This window comes from Anomaloglossus baeobatrachus, chromosome 3 (assembly GCF_048569485.1).
Source record: "Anomaloglossus baeobatrachus isolate aAnoBae1 chromosome 3, aAnoBae1.hap1, whole genome shotgun sequence".
Classification (NCBI taxonomy): domain Eukaryota; kingdom Metazoa; phylum Chordata; class Amphibia; order Anura; family Aromobatidae; genus Anomaloglossus; species Anomaloglossus baeobatrachus.
Genome location: NC_134355.1, coordinates 704771438 through 704795485, shown reverse-complemented (window position 1 = coordinate 704795485; position 24048 = coordinate 704771438). Strand labels below are relative to the sequence as shown.

The 24048-nt window shown below is 50.1% G+C and overlaps 1 protein-coding gene across 4 annotated transcripts in view; it reads right to left on the bottom strand.

The window, feature by feature from the left end:
* The window catches only part of GTF3C2 (general transcription factor IIIC subunit 2), a 101655-nt gene that overhangs the window by 19863 nt on the left and 57744 nt on the right, over window positions 1–24048 (bottom strand). For all 4 annotated transcript variants that reach the window (XM_075341398.1, XM_075341400.1, XM_075341399.1 and 1 more), the window contains 4 exons: window positions 20291–20518; window positions 7616–7727; window positions 7421–7538; window positions 3005–3030 (listed from right to left, as the gene is read on the bottom strand). In XM_075341398.1, the coding sequence (XP_075197513.1) occupies window positions 3005–3030; window positions 7421–7538; window positions 7616–7727; window positions 20291–20518 (484 nt within the window). The remainder of the gene's footprint in view (window positions 1–3004; window positions 3031–7420; window positions 7539–7615; window positions 7728–20290; window positions 20519–24048) is intronic.

Below are 24048 nucleotides of genomic sequence, written 5' to 3'. Positions count from 1 at the left end.
CCATTCTCACGCTTGCTCTGAACGCCTTGACCAGCTTTCCCGTATGTTCCATAGGGAAACATGGCTGACGATGATGAGGACGTCTGAATACCATTCATCCGGCTGACCCTCTTCTCCCTCCTCCTCTAGGCGTGAGTCCCCCGTAGCCAGCAGACTTTCTATAATTTCAGGCCATTAAAGCTAACCACGTCCCCGCTCTGCGTATCCACTGGCCAGGGCAAAAAACAAATGGCCGCGGGCGCCTGGGAACATAGGGAGTAAATAACTGAAAATGTGGTGCTGGCCAGAACACAGGAAGTGGAAAATAAGGGGCTGCGGCGGGCGGGAGCTTACTCGCCTACCCCCATTGGCTGTGCTGGGGCACCTTTGGCTGCGCTGATTGGCCAGGGATCAAAGCATACCCCCCGACACCCGACTCAGCTGATAGGCCAGTGGGAAGGGTCAGGTGAGGGTGCGTGCACGCTGCCATGCAGATCAGCTGATGGGTGGCGCATGCCAGCCACTGCCCGGCCGGCGGACACGTGCATGCCCACCAAGAAGCAAAGCGGGAGGCACATACACAGCAGCCACGCTAACTGGCTGGCAGACAGACACATGCAGAGCAACATCCGTATACTGATCAGCAGGGAAAGACTGGGGAATGGGGCCCGCGGCCACATACAACCACCCGCCAAACCGCACACAAGGACTAGGACAAAAGCCAACACGTTAAACAAGCCGGCGAAACGCCGAGACCTCTCCATCACTTTCAGATTTTTATTTTTCTTCCTATTCCCTACGAATTCAAATAAAATAGACATACATACACCAGCCCCCTGGATCCCTCCGCAACCGCCCCCCCTGGATGCCTCTGTAACCGGCCCCCTGGATCCCTCCACAACCGCCCCCCTGGATGCCTCCGCAACCGCCCCCCCTAGATGCCTCCGTAACCGGCCCCCTGGACCCCTCCGTAACCGGCCCCCTGGACCCCTCCGTAACCGGCCCCCTGGTCCCCTCCGTAACCGGCCCCCTGGTCCCCTCCGTAACCGGCCCCCTGGTCCCCTCCGTAACCGGCCCCCTGGATCCCTCCGTAACCGGCCCCATGGACCCCTCCGTAACCGGCCCCATGGACCCCTCCGTAACCGGACCCCTCAGTAAACGGACCCCTGGATCCCTCCGTAACCGTCCCCCTAGATCCCTCCGTAACCGGACCCCTAGATCCCTCCGTAACCGGACCCCTAGATCCCTCCCGTAACCGGCCCCCTGGACCCCTCCGTAACTGGATCCCTGGATCGCTCCGTAACAGGCCCCCTAAATCTTTCTGTAACCGGCCCCCTGGATACCTCCATAACCGGACCCCTGGATCCCTCCATAACCGGACCCCTAAATCTCTCTTTAACCTCCCCCTGAATTTCTCCGTAACTGACCACCTGAACCCCTCTGTAACCGCCTCACATCCCTGGAAGACTAGGAAAGGCAAAGAAAAAAAAAAAAATACACAAAAAATATTGGTGTGAGACTAATGTCAATCTCCAACTGACACAAAGCTAAAATGAGGAGGGAAACGTTACCTTGTGAAGCTGCATTGTTCGTTTCAGCCTCCAGGTGGCAGCAGACCCATGAGTCCTGTGTCCCCAAAAGAAGTGACCCAGAGATCCTTGCAGCTCCTTTAGTGCTACTGTCGGCCCCCTGCAGCTCCTTTGATGTTATTGTCAGTCTCTTGCAGCTCCTTTAGTGTTACTATCTGCCTCCTGCAGCTCCTTTAGTGTTACTATCTGCCTCCTGCAGCTCCTTTAGTGTTACTATCTGCCTCCTGCAGCCTCCCGCAACAATTTTCTTCTACTTAATTTTTGATGCACGTCCAGTTCTAGGTAACGTCAGTGTTGTGCCAAATATATGCCACTTCTAAATCCTGGGAAATGTTTTGGTCTCTCTTCTCCTGACATATCTTTCCACAGTGAGGCTCTTTGCTGTGTTGTCAGCTGTTTACGGACCAGAAAGTCAAGAAAAAGCTCCCAGAACAGCAACATTTTCTCGGGGGTCAATCAGAATGGCGGCCGATACAGTGTAACTTGGGGAAATGTGATCAGTGATACTGAGCAGAGCCACACCCCCAATTATGGGAGGGTGTGAACACTTATAAATTACAATATTGGAATTTATTAGTTTTAGTGTTAAACACATTTGTACAGATTATCGGATACATGAAAGTTGGAGCGAGTCCTGACATATTTCTACTTAATAGGATTTTCTCTTACACAATAACCTCATTTTAGCAGGGTGTGAAGACATTTATAGCCACTATATATGCAGTGTATGTATCTGGGGGGTGAACACTTTATATCTCCTGTGTATTATGTTCCCATCCATCTCCGCACAAATGACACATTTTCTGCGCTTCACTGACTTTAATTAAAAGGAACCAAGAGACGGCAGAACGATTATTGACCCGGAGCCGCCAGGAGGAAGATGGGGGCGATCGCACGAGCGCGGACACTGCGAGACAAACTGTGCGCCGTATACAGATCCCCTACACGAGGGTGACGTGTGCCGTATACAGATCCCCTACACGAGGGAGACGTGTGCCGTATACACATACTCTACGCGAGGGAGCCGTGTGCCGTATACACATACCCTACACGAGGGAGACGTGTGCCGTATACACAAACTACGCGAGGGTGACGTGTGCCGTATACACATAAACTACGCGAGGGTGACGTGTGCCGTATACACATAAACTACGCGAGGGTGACGTGTGCCGTATACACATACCCTACACGAGGGAGACGTGTGCCGTATACACATAAACTACGCGAGGGTGACGTGTGCCGTATACACATAAACTACGCGAGGGTGACGTGTGCCGTATACACAAACTACGCGAGGGTGACGTGTGCCGTATACACATACACACCACACAGGTAGCAGAATATCCTCAGGACATGTAGCGTCATGCCATGTACAGTGAATGTGATACGGTTACATATATATGACGGTATATACAGCTGTATACAGAGGTCCTTACCTTACAGATACACTGATCACAGAGCTCTGCGGGGAAAAAGAAAAAACAGTCAGCAGAAAAGAAAAAACACTGAGCGTCCGATGACATTCATTACATGCAGCAGAGACTGCTAGAACGTGGGGGCGTCCCCAAGGGGGGGGCTGTCCATATGTGGAAAAACATGCCGGGGCGTCTGCGGTGGCGCAAGTAGGGGGCGTCTGCGGGGCCGCAAGTAGGGGTCCACAGGGGCCATTGTTCTCCGGCCACTAGTCCCATTACGTGGACGGGTATTGTAGACCCAGTGGAGCAGTCACCACAGAAGGACTTCATGATGAGCAGCGGTTTTCACCAGAGTAAGATTAGTGGAGCGGTGCGCATAGAGGTGTGCACCAATTCTCAGTGCACTGATTCATGAAGAGGCGCACGCCTCCATCCCTCCAGTCACACATCTTACCCCAGTCAGGGATGAGATCAGGGCGTGTGCTGTCAGGTGAACTATGTGCCGTCAACCCACATTCTGCCCATTTTGGCAGAGCTGAGAAAAATGTCCAAAAGTCGCTACTTTTTTTTTTGCTCAACTTAGACTTCTACTAAATATTTGTAACCGAGTTGAGTTTTATTCCAGAATATTGTGGAAAGCACTGATTAATCAGGGCCCAGATCACGAGACAATGGCGCCTGCCCACTCTGAAAGCACAGACCTGCAGTCCCCGGAGAAGCCGAGGTCAGTGTCGTCACAGACCCGCAGTCACCGGAGAAGCCGAGGTCAATGTTGTCACAGACCCACAGTCACCGGAGAAGCCGAGGTGGGGGGGGAGGGCGGGGGGGAGGGGGAGCCACTGGGGGGGGGGGGTCGAGGTCTGTGTCGTCTGTTGTGAATGTTAGTTATGTTTTGGATGCTGGGAGGCTCCCTCTGGTGGCCAGGAATGGTTTGGGCTTGGACCGGGTGTGTTGAGCAATGGGCGTTTCCTTTGCTAACTCTCTGCTTATTTAAATCCTGGTCTGATAGGCTATGCCGGATGTCAGTTGTTCTTTGTATTACCAGCCGGCTTCATTCTGCTCTATACCACATCTACCCCAGATAAGTGCTTGCTCTTTATTTATTGTTTTTAGTTCTTTTGCTCTTATCTGGGTTTGTCATTTGCTGTGGTTGTTTTCAGTTTATTTGCATGCAGGGATTTTCCCCTCAGTTGCTTGGCTGGGGGCTGCAGTTCTGTTTGGAGTATAGCTCCTTTGGGTCCATGTGTTTGTGGCTTGTTGAATTTGTTATAATTCTTGTTTTCTGTTCATTGGTATGACAAGGGCACCTGGTATAGGACGGAGTTCAGATCGTGCGATCTGAGGGCCTTTTTGTACTATCAGGAATTTGGGATTTTGCAGGGTTTTTCTCTGGCCACCATCAGCCCCTTTCCTGTCCTTTCCTATTTTAGTCAGTGGGGGCCTCACCTTTTGCTAATCCTGTCATCTATCTGTGTTGTTCCTATATCACCGCAGTCTTTGAATGTGGGGGGCTTGCTATTCTTGTCTATTTTCTGAGGCAGAGAGTTATTCATCTTTCCTACCTTTAGGATAGTTAGTTCTCCGTCTGGGTTCGCGGTGCACAGGATGTTAGTTCACCCCTCGGCTACTTCTAGTTGTGATGGTTAGTAAGGGGATGGCGGACAGATTAGTTGCCAATGCTCTTGTCACCTTTTACCAATGATTTGTGGTGGTCTTCCATGGTTCCGGATCATAACAGTTGTCCCTGGGGGGGTAATCGGTTTTGTGTCGTCTCTGGGGGCACGTCATCTTGAGGTCGGCGTCGTCCCTGGGGTGGAGAGGGGGTCAGCCTGAGGTCTGTGTGATCTCTGGGGGGGAAGAAGTCGGCCTGAGGTCGATGTCGTCACAGACCCGCAGTCACCGGAGAAGCCGAGGGTCGTCTCGTCACAGACCCACATTCACCGGAGAAGCCGAGGTCGGTGTCGTCACAGACCCAGTCACCGGAGGAGCTGAGGGCGGTGCCGTCTCTAGGGGGTCGGCCCACGGTCAGTGTCGTCCGTGGGAGGTTGGCCCGAGGACGGTGTTGTCCCTTGGGTGGGGTGGGGGTGTCAGCCCGAGGACTGTGTCATGCCTTGGTTGGGCCGACGTCTGTGTCGTCCCTGGGAAGGGGTTGGTTCGAGGTCTGTGTCGTCACTGGGGGAGGCCCGAGGTCTGTGTCGTCCCTGGGGAGGGGGGGGGGGTGTTGGCCCGAGGTCTGTGTCATCCCGGCGCGTGGGGGGAGCTCGGTTTCATGTCGTCCTTGGGGGCATGTTATCACGAGGTCGGCGGCGTCCCTGGGGTGGGAGGGGGGTGGGTTCAGCCTGAGGTCTGTGTCATCCCTGGGGGTGACGACGGGGGGGGCGGGTGGTCGCCGGCCCATGGTCTGTGTCGTCCAGGAAGGGGGGGGGGGGTCGGTCCGTGTCGCCCCTGGGGGGTCGTCTCGAGGTCGGTGCTGTCCCGGGGGGGGGGGGGGGGGGGGCGAGGTCGATGTCATCCCTGGGGGGGGGTCGGTCCGTGTCGCCCCTGGGGGGTCGTCTCGAGGTCGGCGCTGTCCCGGGGGGGGCCGAGGTCTGTGACGTCCCGGCGCGTGGGGGGGCTCGGTTTCATGTCGTCCCTGAGGGCATGTTATCTCGAGGTCGGCGGCGTCCCTGTGGGGGAGGAGGGGGGTTCAGCCCGAGGTCGGCGTCGTTCCTTGTGGGTCGGCCCGAGGTCGGCGTCGTTCCTTGTGGGTCGACCGGAGGTCGGTGTCGTCCCTGAGGAGTCGGCTCGAGGTCAGTGTTATCCCTGGGGGGTTTGGCTCGAGGTTGGCGTCGTCCCTGGGGGGTTTGGCCCAGGGTCAGTGTCGTCCCTAGGGAAGTCGGCCCAAGGTTGGTGTTAACTTTGGGGGGGTCGGCCCGGGGATGGAAGCAGAGGCCAGTGTCATCACAGACCTTCAGTCACTTGGGGGTCGGCCAGGGTCAGTGTCGGGGATGGTGTCATTACAGACCCGCAGTCACCGGAGAAGCCGAGGTCGGTGTCATTTCTGGGGGTCTCGGCCTGGGGTCTGTCTGTACAGAGGAGTCAGTTATACCCCGGTCAGGTGAACGCCTCCAGGAGACATGTGCACAGAGAGATAAGAGGGGGGTGTCACAGTGATGGATGGACCCCAGACTCTTCTGTCTGGATGTGACAGATCACTGCAGAGTACAAAGAAGGGGTCCTGGCAGCCGAGACCCCATAACACCGGGGACTGGGATAGTGATCATTACATGCAGCATCACTAATGTAGGCTCCTCTGTATGGGAGGGGGATGGTGCTGCAGAAGTGTACGCAGCTCTCCTGCGGAGCAGACACCATTATTGTAAAGAGGAGATGAGCGGATGTGTAATGACCGAGAACAAAGAGGATCCCAGGAGGGGGAGGGGGAGCAGCAGTATGGCAGCATGAGACGGGTGAGGGGATGATGGGAGCAGTGATACATTGTGTGATAGGAGATTAGATTGTGAGCTCCGGGGTCACCTGCCCCCCATTACACACCTCATTACCCCGTTACATTGGTGGGAGGCGTAGCTGCATGGAGCAGGATGGGGTGCAGCTACACAGGGGTTAATGTCACAGGCTGCAGCCCATCAGCCGTGTAATGACCATCTGCAGGCCTGACAATGACACAAGGAGGGAGCGAGGGGGGAGTCAGGTGGGAGCGCACACAGTGTTAACCCTCTCCTATCTGCATCACATTCACCAGACGGTGAGCAACGAGGACCAGAACCAAGGACGTTTGGTCACATGACTGCACCGCCGACAATGGCACCGACAACCTGCGGAGAAGAGCGCCTGTCGGGGGAGATCAGGAGAAATGGGCGACAACGGCAAAAGTGGGAGTGAATGGGGCACCTCCAAAACGGTGGGTCTTGGTGGGGTGTCCCCAGTATACGGTGGGTCTTGGTGGGGTGTCCCCAGTATACGGTGGGTCTTGGTGGGGTGTCCCCAGTATACGGTGGGTCTTGGTGGGGTGTCCCCAGTATACGGTGGGTCTTGGTGGGGTGTCCCCAGTATACGGTGGGTCTTGGTGGGGTGTCCCCAGTATACGGTGGGTCTTGGTGGGGTGTCCCCAGTATACGGTGGGTCTTGGTGGGGTGTCCCCAGTATACGGTGGGTCTTGGTGGGGTGTCCCCAGTATACGGTGGGTCTTGGTGGGCAGGGGGAGTTGTCCCCAGTGTACAGCAGGTCCCAGTATACGGCAGATTTTGGAAGTGTCCCCAGCATACAGCATGAAAGAAAGGTGACAGATCAGCAGCAGATATCTTGTGGGGTTCGGGCCTCGTCGGGTCGCTAGTGGTTTTATTGTTCTGGCTGATCACCGTCTGGACACTCTGGCTGCCAGTCACCCCACAATACAGACACGGTGGGGGAGGGGGCTGGTGTTCAGGGTGCTCCTACCTTTTCCTTGGGTTTTTCGGTGGGAGTGGAGAGACTCTGGGTGAGGTAGGCTGTAGATCTGTACATGGCCACTGGAAAACGCCACCGCCAGGAGTCCAAGCCGCGCCATCTCCGTACCCTGCACCAGTGACGACGGCGTTATACACCCAGGATCACTTATTACAGAGGTGACACTCAACAGCTCCCAGATCTTACCTTCCTGGAGGCTGTAGGAGGCTCCCAGCCACCACTAGGACAGAATTTAAGGTCCCATATACAGCCATCATCCACTGCCAACCCATAGGAGAGAGACGCTGCTGATGCACCCCTAAAAGGGATGAAAGCGAGTGCATTACCAAAGGCGAAAACCTGTACCCACAATAACAGAGGAAGAGGGGCATCAACCTATATACTGTCCAGTCTGTAGGACACATCACAGAGATATCACCCTCTATACTGTCCAGTCTGTAGGACACATCCCAGAGACATCACCCTCTATCCTGTCCAGTCTGTAGGACACATCACAGGGACATCACCCTCTATCCTGTCCAGTCTGTAGGACACATCACAGGGACATGAACCTCTATCCTGTCCAGTCTGTAGGACACATCACAGAGACATCACCCAATAACCTCTCCAGTCTGTAGGACACATCACAGGGACATGAACCTCTATCATGTCCAGTCTGTAGGACACATCACAGGGACATCACCCTCTATCCTCTCCAGTCTGTAGGACACATCACAGCGACATGAACCTCTATCCTGTCCAGTCTGTAGGACACATCACAGAGATATCACCCTATATCATGTCCAGTCTGTAGGACACATCACAGGGATATCACCCTAAATTCTGTCCAGTCTGTAGGACACATCACGGACACATCACCCTCTATCCTGTCCAGTCTGTAGGACACATCACAGGGACATCACCCTCTATCCTGTCCAGTCTGTAGGACACATCACAGAGACATCACCCTCTATCCTGTCCAGTCTGTAGGACACATCACAGGGACATCACCCTCTATCCTGTCCAGTCTGTAGGACACATCACAGAGACATCACCCTCTATCCTGTCCAGTCTGTAGGACACATCACAGAGACATCACCCTATATCCTGTCCAGTCTGTAGGACACATCACAGAGACATCACCCAATATCCTATCCAGTCTGTAGGACACATCACAGCGACATCACCCAATATCCTCTCCAGTTTGTAGGACACATCACAGAGACATCACCCTCTATCCTGTCCAGTCTGTAGGACACATCACAGGGACATCACCCTATATCCTGTCCAGTCTGTAGGACACATCACAGGGACATCACCCTCTATCCTCTCCAGTTTGTAGGACACATCACAGAGACATCATCCTATATCATGTCCAGTCTGTAGGACACCTCACAGAGACATCACCCTCTATCCTGTCCAGTCTGTAGGACACATCACAGGGACATCACCCAATATCCTCTCCAGTCTGTAGGACACATCACAGGGACATCACCCTATATCATGTCCAGTCTGTAGGACACATCACAGGGATATCACCCTAAATTCTGTCCAGTCTGTAGGACACATCACAGGGACATCACCCTCTATCCTGTCCAGTCTGTAGGACACATCACAGGGATATCACCCTATATCCTGTCCAGTCTGTAGGACACATCACAGGGACATCACCCAATATCCTCTCCAGTCTGTAGGACACATCACAGAGACATCACCCTCTATCCTGTCCAGTCTGTAGGACACATCACAGGGACATCACCCTATATCATGTCCAGTCTGTAGGACACATCACAGGGATATCACCCTAAATTCTGTCCAGTCTGTAGGACACATCACAGGGACATGAACCTCTATCCTGTCCAGTCTGTAGGACACATCACAGGGACATCACCCTCTATCCTGTCCAGTCTGTAGGACACATCACAGGGACATCACCCTCTATCCTGTCCAGTCTGTAGGACACATCACAGAGACATCACCCAATATCCTCTCCAGTCTGTAGGACACATCACAGGGACATCACCCTATATCCTGTCCAGTCTGTAGGACACCTCACAGAGACATCACCCTCTATCCTGTCCAGTCTGTAGGACACATCAGAGAGATATCACCCTATATCATGTCCAGTCTGTAGGACACATCACAGGGACATCACCCTAAATTCTGTCCAGTCTGTAGGACACATCACAGAGACATCACCCTATATCCTGTCCAGTCTGTAGGACACATCACAGAGATATTACCCTATATCCTGTCCAGTCTGTAGGACACATCACAGGGACATCATCCTATATCCTGTCCAGTCTGTAGGACACATCCCAGAGACATCACCCTATATCCTGTCCAGTCTGTAGGACACATCACAGGGATATCACCCTATATCCTGTCCAGTCTGTAGGACACATCACAGGGACATCACCCTCTATCCTGTCCAGTCTGTAGACCACATCACAGGGACATGACCCTCTATCCTGTCCAGTCTGTAGGACACATCACAGGGACATCACCCTATATCATGTCCAGTCTGTAGGACACATCACAGGGACATCACCCTATATCATGTCCAGTCTGTAGGACACATTACAGGGACATCACCCTATATCCTGTCCAGTCTGTAGGACACATCACAGGGATATCACCCTAAATTCTGTCCAGTCTGTAGGACACATCCCAGAGACATCACCCTATATCGTGTCCAGTCTGTAGGACACATCACAGGGATATCACCCTATATCCTGTCCAGTCTGTAGGACACATCACAGGGATATCACCCTATATCCTGTCCAGTCTGTAGGACACATCACAGGGACATCACCCTCTATCCTGTCCAGTCTGTAGGACACATCACAGAGACATCACCCTCTATCCTGTCCAGTCTGTAGGACACATCACAGAGACATCACCCTCTATCCTGTCCAGTCTGTAGGACACATCACAGGGACATCACCCTCTATCCTGTCCAGTCTGTAGGACACATCACAGAGACATCACCCTCTATCCTGTCCAGTCTGTAGGACACATCACAGAGACATCACCCTATATCCTGTCCAGTCTGTAGGACACATCACAGAGACATCACCCAATATCCTATCCAGTCTGTAGGACACATCACAGCGACATCACCCAATATCCTCTCCAGTTTGTAGGACACATCACAGAGACATCACCCTCTATCCTGTCCAGTCTGTAGGACACATCACAGGGACATCACCCTATATCCTGTCCAGTCTGTAGGACACATCACAGGGACATCACCCTCTATCCTCTCCAGTTTGTAGGACACATCACAGAGACATCATCCTATATCATGTCCAGTCTGTAGGACACCTCACAGAGACATCACCCTCTATCCTGTCCAGTCTGTAGGACACATCACAGGGACATCACCCAATATCCTCTCCAGTCTGTAGGACACATCACAGGGACATCACCCTATATCATGTCCAGTCTGTAGGACACATCACAGGGATATCACCCTAAATTCTGTCCAGTCTGTAGGACACATCACAGGGACATCACCCTCTATCCTGTCCAGTCTGTAGGACACATCACAGGGATATCACCCTATATCCTGTCCAGTCTGTAGGACACATCACAGGGACATCACCCAATATCCTCTCCAGTCTGTAGGACACATCACAGAGACATCACCCTCTATCCTGTCCAGTCTGTAGGACACATCACAGGGACATCACCCTATATCATGTCCAGTCTGTAGGACACATCACAGGGATATCACCCTAAATTCTGTCCAGTCTGTAGGACACATCACAGGGACATGAACCTCTATCCTGTCCAGTCTGTAGGACACATCACAGGGACATCACCCTCTATCCTGTCCAGTCTGTAGGACACATCACAGGGACATCACCCTCTATCCTGTCCAGTCTGTAGGACACATCACAGAGACATCACCCAATATCCTCTCCAGTCTGTAGGACACATCACAGGGACATCACCCTATATCCTGTCCAGTCTGTAGGACACCTCACAGAGACATCACCCTCTATCCTGTCCAGTCTGTAGGACACATCAGAGAGATATCACCCTATATCATGTCCAGTCTGTAGGACACATCACAGGGACATCACCCTAAATTCTGTCCAGTCTGTAGGACACATCACAGAGACATCACCCTATATCCTGTCCAGTCTGTAGGACACATCACAGAGATATTACCCTATATCCTGTCCAGTCTGTAGGACACATCACAGGGACATCATCCTATATCCTGTCCAGTCTGTAGGACACATCCCAGAGACATCACCCTATATCCTGTCCAGTCTGTAGGACACATCACAGGGATATCACCCTATATCCTGTCCAGTCTGTAGGACACATCACAGGGACATCACCCTCTATCCTGTCCAGTCTGTAGACCACATCACAGGGACATGACCCTCTATCCTGTCCAGTCTGTAGGACACATCACAGGGACATCACCCTATATCATGTCCAGTCTGTAGGACACATCACAGGGACATCACCCTATATCATGTCCAGTCTGTAGGACACATTACAGGGACATCACCCTATATCCTGTCCAGTCTGTAGGACACATCACAGGGATATCACCCTAAATTCTGTCCAGTCTGTAGGACACATCCCAGAGACATCACCCTATATCGTGTCCAGTCTGTAGGACACATCACAGGGATATCACCCTATATCCTGTCCAGTCTGTAGGACACATCACAGGGATATCACCCTATATCCTGTCCAGTCTGTAGGACACATCACAGGGACATCACCCTCTATCCTGTCCAGTCTGTAGGACACATCACAGAGACATCACCCTCTATCCTGTCCAGTCTGTAGGACACATCCCAGAGACATCACCCTATATCCTGTCCAGTCTGTAGGACACATCACAGGGACATCACCCTCTATCCTGTCCAGTCTGTAGGACACATCCCAGAGACATCACCCAATATCCTCTCCAGTTTGTAGGACACATCACAGAGACATCACCCTCTATCCTGTCCAGTCTGTAGGACACATCACAGGGACATCACCCTATATCCTGTCCAGTCTGTAGGACACATCACAGGGACATCACCCTCTATCCTCTCCAGTTTGTAGGACACATCACAGAGACATCATCCTATATCATGTCCAGTCTGTAGGACACCTCACAGAGACATCACCCTCTATCCTGTCCAGTCTGTAGGACACATCACAGGGACATCACCCAATATCCTCTCCAGTCTGTAGGACACATCACAGGGACATCACCCTATATCATGTCCAGTCTGTAGGACACATCACAGGGATATCACCCTAAATTCTGTCCAGTCTGTAGGACACATCACAGGGACATCACCCTCTATCCTGTCCAGTCTGTAGGACACATCACAGGGATATCACCCTATATCCTGTCCAGTCTGTAGGACACATCACAGGGACATCACCCAATATCCTCTCCAGTCTGTAGGACACATCACAGAGACATCACCCTCTATCCTGTCCAGTCTGTAGGACACATCACAGGGACATCACCCTATATCATGTCCAGTCTGTAGGACACATCACAGGGATATCACCCTAAATTCTGTCCAGTCTGTAGGACACATCACAGGGACATGAACCTCTATCCTGTCCAGTCTGTAGGACACATCACAGGGACATCACCCTCTATCCTGTCCAGTCTGTAGGACACATCACAGGGACATCACCCTCTATCCTGTCCAGTCTGTAGGACACATCACAGAGACATCACCCAATATCCTCTCCAGTCTGTAGGACACATCACAGGGACATCACCCTATATCCTGTCCAGTCTGTAGGACACCTCACAGAGACATCACCCTCTATCCTGTCCAGTCTGTAGGACACATCAGAGAGATATCACCCTATATCATGTCCAGTCTGTAGGACACATCACAGGGACATCACCCTAAATTCTGTCCAGTCTGTAGGACACATCACAGAGACATCACCCTATATCCTGTCCAGTCTGTAGGACACATCACAGAGATATTACCCTATATCCTGTCCAGTCTGTAGGACACATCACAGGGACATCATCCTATATCCTGTCCAGTCTGTAGGACACATCCCAGAGACATCACCCTATATCCTGTCCAGTCTGTAGGACACATCACAGGGATATCACCCTATATCCTGTCCAGTCTGTAGGACACATCACAGGGACATCACCCTCTATCCTGTCCAGTCTGTAGACCACATCACAGGGACATGACCCTCTATCCTGTCCAGTCTGTAGGACACATCACAGGGACATCACCCTATATCATGTCCAGTCTGTAGGACACATCACAGGGACATCACCCTATATCATGTCCAGTCTGTAGGACACATTACAGGGACATCACCCTATATCCTGTCCAGTCTGTAGGACACATCACAGGGATATCACCCTAAATTCTGTCCAGTCTGTAGGACACATCCCAGAGACATCACCCTATATCGTGTCCAGTCTGTAGGACACATCACAGGGATATCACCCTATATCCTGTCCAGTCTGTAGGACACATCACAGGGATATCACCCTATATCCTGTCCAGTCTGTAGGACACATCACAGGGACATCACCCTCTATCCTGTCCAGTCTGTAGGACACATCACAGAGACATCACCCTCTATCCTGTCCAGTCTGTAGGACACATCCCAGAGACATCACCCTATATCCTGTCCAGTCTGTAGGACACATCACAGGGACATCACCCTCTATCCTGTCCAGTCTGTAGGACACATCCCAGAGACATCACCCTCTATCCTGTCCAGTCTGTAGGACACATCACAGGGACATCACCCTCTATCCTGTCCAGTCTGTAGGACACATCACAGAGACATCACCCTCTATCCTGTCCAGTCTGTAGGACACATCACAGGGACATCACCCTCTATCCTGTCCAGTCTGTAGGACACATCACAGGGATATCACCCTATATCCTGTCCAGTCTGTAGGACACATCACAGGGACATCACCCTCTATCCTGTCCAGTCTGTAGGACACATCACAGGGACATCACCCAATATCCTCTCCAGTCTGTAGGACACATCACAGGGACATCACCCTCTATCCTGTCCAGTCTGTAGGACACATCACAGGGATATCACCCTATATCCTGTCCAGTCTGTAGGACACATCACAGGGACATCACCCTCTATCCTGTCCAGTCTGTAGGACACATCACAGGGACATCACCCAATATCCTCTCCAGTCTGTAGGACACATCACAGGGACATCACCCTATATACTGTCCAGTCTGTAGGACACATCACAGAGACATCACCCTAAATTCTGTCCAGTCTGTAGGACACATCACAGAGACATCACCCTATATCATGTCCAGTCTGTAGGACACATCACAGGGATATCACCCTAAATTCTGTCCAGTCTGTAGGACACATCACAGGGACATGAACCTCTATCCTGTCCAGTCTGTAGGACACATCACAGGGACATCACCCTCTATCCTGTCCAGTCTGTAGGACACATCACAGGGACATCATCCTATATCCTGTCCAGTCTGTAGGACACATCCCAGAGACATCACCCTATATCCTGTCCAGTCTGTAGGACACATCACAGGGATATCACCCTATATCCTGTCCAGTCTGTAGGACACATCACAGGGACATCACCCTCTATCCTGTCCAGTCTGTAGACCACATCACAGGGACATGAACCTCTATCCTGTCCAGTCTGTAGGACACATCACAGAGACATCACCCTCTATCCTGTCCAGTCTGTAGGACACATCACAGGGATATCACCCTCTATCGTGTCCAGTCTGTAGGACACATCACAGGGATATCACCCTATATCCTGTCCAGTCTGTAGGACACATCACAGGGATATCACCCTATATCCTGTCCAGTCTGTAGGACACATCACAGGGATATCACCCTATATCCTGTCCAGTCTGTAGGACACATCACAGGGATATCACCCTATATCCTGTCCAGTCTGTAGGACACATCACAGGGATATCACCCTATATCCTGTCCAGTCTGTAGGACACATCACAGGGACATCACCCTATATCATGTCCAGTCTGTAGGACACATCACAGAGACATCACCCTCTATCCTGTCCAGTCTGTAGGACACATCACAGAGACATCACCCTCTATCCTGTCCAGTCTGTAGGACACATCACAGAGACATCACCCTCTATCCTGTCCAGTCTGTAGGACACATCACAGGGACATCACCCTATATCCTGTCCAGTCTGTAGGACACATCACAGGGATATCACCCTATATCATGTCCAGTCTGTAGGACACATCACAGAGACATCACCCTCTATCCTGTCCAGTCTGTAGACCACATCACAGAGACATCACCCGCTATCCTGTCCAGTCTGTAGGACACATCACAGGGATATCACCCTCTATCGTGTCCAGTCTGTAGGACACATCACAGGGATATCACCCTATATCCTGTCCAGTCTGTAGGACACATCACAGGGATATCACCCTATATCCTGTCCAGTCTGTAGGACACATCACAGGGATATCACCCTATATCCTGTCCAGTCTGTAGGACACATCACAGGGATATCACCCTATATCCTGTCCAGTCTGTAGGACACATCACAGGGATATCACCCTATATCCTGTCCAGTCTGTAGGACACATCACAGGGACATCACCCTATATCATGTCCAGTCTGTAGGACACATCACAGAGACATCACCCTCTATCCTGTCCAGTCTGTAGGACACATCACAGAGACATCACCCTCTATCCTGTCCAGTCTGTAGGACACATCACAGAGACATCACCCTCTATCCTGTCCAGTCTGTAGGACACATCACAGGGACATCACCCTATATCCTGTCCAGTCTGTAGGACACATCACAGGGATATCACCCTATATCATGTCCAGTCTGTAGGACACATCACAGAGACATCACCCTCTATCCTGTCCAGTCTGTAGACCACATCACAGAGACATCACCCGCTATCCTGTCCAGTCTGTAGGACACATCACAGAGACATCACCCTCTATCCTGTCCAGTCTGTAGGACACATCCCAGAGACATCACCCTCTATCCTGTCCAGTCTGTAGGACACATCACAGGGACATCACCCTCTATCCTGTCCAGTCTTTAGGACACATCACAGAGACATCACCCTCTATCCTGTCCAGTCTGTAGGACACATCACAGGGACATCACCCTCTATCCTGTCCAGTCTGTAGGACACATCACAGGGATATCACCCTATATCCTGTCCAGTCTGTAGGACACATCACAGGGACATCACCCTCTATCCTGTCCAGTCTGTAGGACACATCACAGGGACATCACCCAATATCCTCTCCAGTCTGTAGGACACATCACAGGGACATCACCCTCTATCCTGTCCAGTCTGTAGGACACATCACAGGGATATCACCTCTATCCTGTCCAGTCTGTAGGACACATCACAGGGACATCACCCTCTATCCTGTCCAGTCTGTAGGACACATCACAGGGACATCACCCAATATCCTCTCCAGTCTGTAGGACACATCACAGGGACATCACCCTCTATCCTGTCCAGTCTGTAGGACACATCACAGGGACATCACCCTATATACTGTCCAGTCTGTAGGACACATCACAGAGACATCACCCTAAATTCTGTCCAGTCTGTAGGACACATCACAGAGACATCACCCTATATCATGTCCAGTCTGTAGGACACATCACAGGGATATCACCCTAAATTCTGTCCAGTCTGTAGGACACATCACAGGGACATGAACCTCTATCCTGTCCAGTCTGTAGGACACATCACAGGGACATCACCCTCTATCCTGTCCAGTCTGTAGGACACATCACAGGGACATCATCCTATATCCTGTCCAGTCTGTAGGACACATCCCAGAGACATCACCCTATATCCTGTCCAGTCTGTAGGACACATCACAGGGACATCACCCTATATACTGTCCAGTCTGTAGGACACATCACAGAGACATCACCCTAAATTCTGTCCAGTCTGTAGGACACATCACAGAGACATCACCCTATATCATGTCCAGTCTGTAGGACACATCACAGGGATATCACCCTAAATTCTGTCCAGTCTGTAGGACACATCACAGGGACATGAACCTCTATCCTGTCCAGTCTGTAGGACACATCACAGGGACATCACCCTCTATCCTGTCCAGTCTGTAGGACACATCACAGGGACATCATCCTATATCCTGTCCAGTCTGTAGGACACATCCCAGAGACATCACCCTATATCCTGTCCAGTCTGTAGGACACATCACAGGGACATCACCCTCTATCCTGTCCAGTCTGTAGACCACATCACAGGGACATGAACCTCTATCCTGTCCAGTCTGTAGGACACATCACAGAGACATCACCCTCTATCCTGTCCAGTCTGTAGGACACATCACAGGGATATCACCCTCTATCGTGTCCAGTCTGTAGGACACATCACAGGGATATCACCCTATATCCTGTCCAGTCTGTAGGACACATCACAGGGATATCACCCTATATCCTGTCCAGTCTGTAGGACACATCACAGGGATATCACCCTATATCCTGTCCAGTCTGTAGGACACATCACAGGGACATGAACCTCTATCCTGTCCAGTCTGTAGGACACATCACAGAGACATCACCCTCTATCCTGTCCAGTCTGTAGGACACATCACAGAGACATCACCCTCTATCCTGTCCAGTCTGTAGGACACATCACAGAGACATCACCCTCTATCCTGTCCAGTCTGTAGGACACATCACAGGGACATCACCCTATATCCTGTCCAGTCTGTAGGACACATCACAGGGATATCACCCTATATCATGTCCAGTCTGTAGGACACATCACAGAGACATCACCCTCTATCCTGTCCAGTCTGTAGACCACATCACAGAGACATCACCCTCTATCCTGTCCAGTCTGTAGGACACATCACAGAGACATCACCCTCTATCCTGTCCAGTCTGTAGGACACATCACAGGGACATCACCCTCTATCTTGTCCAGTCTGTAGGACACATCACGGGGACATCACCCTCTATCCTGTCCAGTCTGTAGGACACATCACAGAGACATCACCCTCTATCCTGTCCAGTCTGTAGGACACATCACAGGGACATCACCCTCTATCCTGTCCAGTCTGTAGGACACATCACAGGGACATCACCCTCTATGCTGTCCAGTCTGTAGGACACATCACAGAGACATCACCCTATATCCTATCCAGTCTGTAGGACACATCACAGGGACATCACCCTATATCCTGTCCAGTCTGTAGGACACATCACAGGGATATCACCCTATATCATGTCCAGTCTGTAGGACACATCACAGAGACATCACCCTCTATCCTGTCCAGTCTGTAGACCACATCACAGAGACATCACCCTCTATCCTGTCCAGTCTGTAGGACACATCACAGGGACATGAACCTCTATCCTGTCCAGTCTGTAGGACACATCACAGAGACATCACCCTCTATCCTGTCCAGTCTGTAGGACACATCACAGAGACATCACCCTCTATCCTGTCCAGTCTGTAGGACACATCACAGAGACATCACCCTCTATCCTGTCCAGTCTGTAGGACACATCACAGGGACATCACCCTATATCCTGTCCAGTCTGTAGGACACATCACAGGGATATCACCCTATATCATGTCCAGTCTGTAGGACACATCACAGAGACATCACCCTCTATCCTGTCCAGTCTGTAGACCACATCACAGAGACATCACCCTCTATCCTGTCCAGTCTGTAGGACACATCACAGAGACATCACCCTCTATCCTGTCCAGTCTGTAGGACACATCACAGGGACATCACCCTCTATCTTGTCCAGTCTGTAGGACACATCACGGGGACATCACCCTATATCCTGTCCAGTCTGTAGGACACATCACAGAGACATCACCCTCTATCCTGTCCAGTCTGTAGGACACATCACAGGGACATCACCCTCTATCCTGTCCAGTCTGTAGGACACATCACAGGGACATCACCCTCTATCCTGTCCAGTCTGTAGGACACATCACAGAGACATCACCCTATATCCTATCCAGTCTGTAGGACACATCACAGGGACATCACCCTATATCCTGTCCAGTCTGTAGGACACATCACAGGGATATCACCCTATATCATGTCCAGTCTGTAGGACACATCACAGAGACATCACCCTCTATCCTGTCCAGTCTGTAGACCACATCACAGAGACATCACCCTCTATCCTGTCCAGTCTGTAGGACACATCACAGAGACATCACCCTCTATCCTGTCCAGTCTGTAGGACACATCACAGGGACATCACCCTCTATCCTGTCCAGTCTGTAGGACACATCACAGGGACATCACCCTCTATCTTGTCCAGTCTGTAGGACACATCACGGGGACATCACCCTATATCCTGTCCAGTCTGTAGGACACATCACAGAGACATCACCCTATATACTGTCCAGTCTGTAGGACACATCACGGGGACATCACCCTCTATCCTGTCCAGTCTGTAGGACACATCACGGGGACATCACCCTCTATCCTGTCCAGTCTGTAGGACACATCACAGGGACATCACCCTCTATCCTGTCCAGTCTGTAGGACACATCACAGGGACATCACCCTATATCCTGTCCAGTCTGTAGGACACATCACGGGGACATCACCCTCTATCCTGTCCAGTCTGTAGGACACATCACAGAGACATCATCCTATATCCTGTCCAGTCTGTAGGACACATCACGGGGACATCACCCTCTATCCTGTCCAGTCTGTAGGACACATCACAGGGACATCACCCTATATCCTGTCCAGTCTGTAGGACACATCACGGGGACATCACCCTCTATCCTGTCCAGTCTGTAGGACACATCACAGCTGGATCTCTGGATGGAATCGGCCAGATACCCTTCACATACAAACCCTTGATCCGGGCTGAGGACTCCGAGGCGCCATAACTGTAGAAGTGCGGGTCCAGTGTATGTGACTTCAAGCCTGTGGCGGTCGTCCATCCCGTGGTGACAATACAGCACCACATACTGGCAGGAAGACGAACCCCACAGTGTCGGACACCAATCAAGAGACCACACAGGCCCCCCCACAAAAAACGTCACATCAAAGCGCTGAGGGTGAGGGGGCAAAGACTGGAACCTGCGAGAAAGAGTGAGATATAACTGGTAATATGGAGCATGTATGGTATACAGGGGGCGGGTGACGGGTTACCTGTAATAATCGAAGATACACCGTATATATGAGGCAGGTGACAAATGTGACCTGTAATATGGAGGATAGCTGGTATATAGGGAGCTGATGACACGTGACATGAAATATGGAGGCTGGTATATAGGGGGCAACGTGACCTGAAACATGGAGGATACATTATATATAGGGAGCAGATAACACATGTGACCTGTAATATGGAGGATACATGGTATATAGGGAGCTGATGACACGTGACATGAAATATGGAGGATACATGGTATATAGGGAGCTGATGACACGTGACATGAAATATGGAGGCTGGTATATAGGGGGCAACGTGACCTGAAACATGGAGGATACATGATATATAGGAAGCAGATAACACACGTGACCTGTAATATGGCGGATACATGGTATATAGGGAGCTGATGACACGTGACATGAAATATGGAGGCTGGTATATAGGGGGCAACGTGACCTGTAATATGGAGGATACATGGTATATAGGGAGCTGATAACACGAGACCTGAAATATGGGGGATACACGGTATATAGGGAGCTGATGACACGTGACATGAAATATGGAGGCTGGTATATTGGGGGCAACGTGACCTGAAACATGGAGGATACATGATATATAGGGAGCAGATAACACATGTGACCTGTAATATGGAGGATACATGGTATATAGGGAGCAGATAACACATGACTTGAAATATGGAGAATACACGGTATATAGAGAGCAGATAACACGTGACCTGAAATATGGAGGATATATGGTATATAGGGAGCAGAGAACACGTGACCTGAAATATGTAGGATACATGGTATATAGGGAGCAGATAACACGTGACCTGAAATATGTAGGATACATGGTATATAGGGAGCAGATAACACGTGACCTGAAATATGGGGGATACATGGTATATAGGGAGCAGATAACACGTGACCTGAAATATGTAGGATACATGGTATATAGGGAGCAGATAACACGTGACATGAAATATGTAGGATACATGGTATACAGGGAGCAGATAACACGTGACCTGAAATATGTAGGATACATGGTATATAGAGAGCAGATAACACGTGACATGAAATATGTAGGATACATGGTATATAGGGAGCAGATAACACGTGACATGAAATATGTAGGATACATGGTATATAGGGAGCAGATAACACGTGACATGAAATATGTAGGATACATGGTATATAGGGAGCAGATAACACGTGACATGAAATATGGAGAATACATGGTATATAGGGAGCAGATAACACGTGACATGAAATATGTAGGATACATGGTATATAGGGAGCAGATAACACGTGACCTGAAATATGTAGGATACATGGTATATAGGGAGCAGATAACACATGACATGAAATATGTAGGATACATGGTATATAGGGAGCAGATAACACGTGACCTGAAATATGGAGGATACATGGTATATAGGGAGAAGATAACACGTGACATGAAATATGGGGGATACATGGTATATAGGGAGCAGATAACACGTGACATGAAATATGTAGGATACATGGTATATAGAGAGCAGATAACACGTGACCTGAAATATGGGGGATACATGGTATATAGGGAGCAGATAACACGTGACCTGAAATATGTAGGATACATGGTATATAGGGAGCAGATAACACGTGACATGAAATATGTAGGATACATGGTATACAGGGAGCAGATAACACGTGACCTGAAATATGTAGGATACATGGTATATAGAGAGCAGATAACACGTGACATGAAATATGTAGGATACATGGTATATAGGGAGCAGATAACACGTGACCTGAAATATGTAGGATACATGGTATATAGGGAGCAGATAACACGTGACATGAAATATGGAGAATACACGGTATATAGGGAGCAGATAACACGTGACCTGAAATATGGAGAATACACGGTATATAGGGAGCAGATAACACGTGACATGAAATATGTAGGATACATGGTATATAGGGAGCAGATAACACGTGACATGAAATATGTAGGATACATGGTATATAGGGAGCAGATAACACGTGACCTGAAATATGTAGGATACATGGTATATAGGGAGCAGATAACACATGACATGAAATATGTAGGATACATGGTATATAGGGAGCAGATAACACGTGACCTGAAATATGGAGGATACATGGTATATAGGGAGAAGATAACACGTGACATGAAATATGGGGGATACACGGTATATAGAGAGCAGATAACACGTGACATGAAATATGGAGGATACACGGTATATAGGGAGCAGATAACACGTGACATGAAATATGTAGGATACATGGTATATAGGGAGCAGATAACACGTGACATGAAATATGTAGGATACATGGTATATAGGGAGCAGATAACACGTGACCTGAAATATGGAGAATACATGGTCTATAGGGAGCAGATAACACGTGACCTGAAATATGTAGGATACATGGTATATAGGGAGCAGATAACACGTGACATGAAATATGGGGGATACATGGTATATAAGGAGCAGATAACACGTGACCTGAAATATGTAGGATACATGGTATATAGGGAGCAGATAACACGTGACATGAAATATGTAGGATACATGGTATACAGGGAGCAGATAACACGTGACCTGAAATATGTAGGATACATGGTATATAGAGAGCAGATAACACGTGACCTGAAATATGGGGGATACATGGTATATAGGGAGCAGATAACACGTGACCTGAAATATGTAGGATACATGGTCTATAGGGAGCAGATAACACGTGACCTGAAATATGGGGGATACATGGTATATAGGGAGCAGATAACACGTGACCTGAAATATGTAGGATACATGGTATATAGGGAGCAGATAACACGTGACCTGAAATATGGGGGATACATGGTATATAGGGAGCAGATAACACGTGACATGAAATATGTAGGATACATGGTATATAGGGAGCAGATAACACGTGACATGAAATATGTAGGATACATGGTATATAGGGAGCAGATAACACGTGACCTGAAATATGTAGGATACATGGTATATAGGGAGCAGATAACACGTGACCTGAAATATGGGGGATACATGGTATATAGAGAGTTGATAACACGTGACATGAAATATGTAGGATACATGGTATATAGGGAGCAGATAACACGTGACCTGAAATATGTAGGATACATGGTATATAGGGAGCAGATAACACGTGACCTGAAATATGGGGGATACATGGTATATAGGGAGCAGATAACACGTGACATGAAACATGGGGGATACATGGTATATAGGGAGCAGATAACACGTGACATGAAATATGGGGGATACATGGTATATAGGGAGCAGATAACACGTGACCTGAAATATGGGGGATACATGGTATATAGGGAGCAGATAACACGTGACATGAAATATGGGGGATACATGGTATATAGGGAGCAGATAACACGTGACATGAAATATGTAGGATACATGGTATATAGGGAG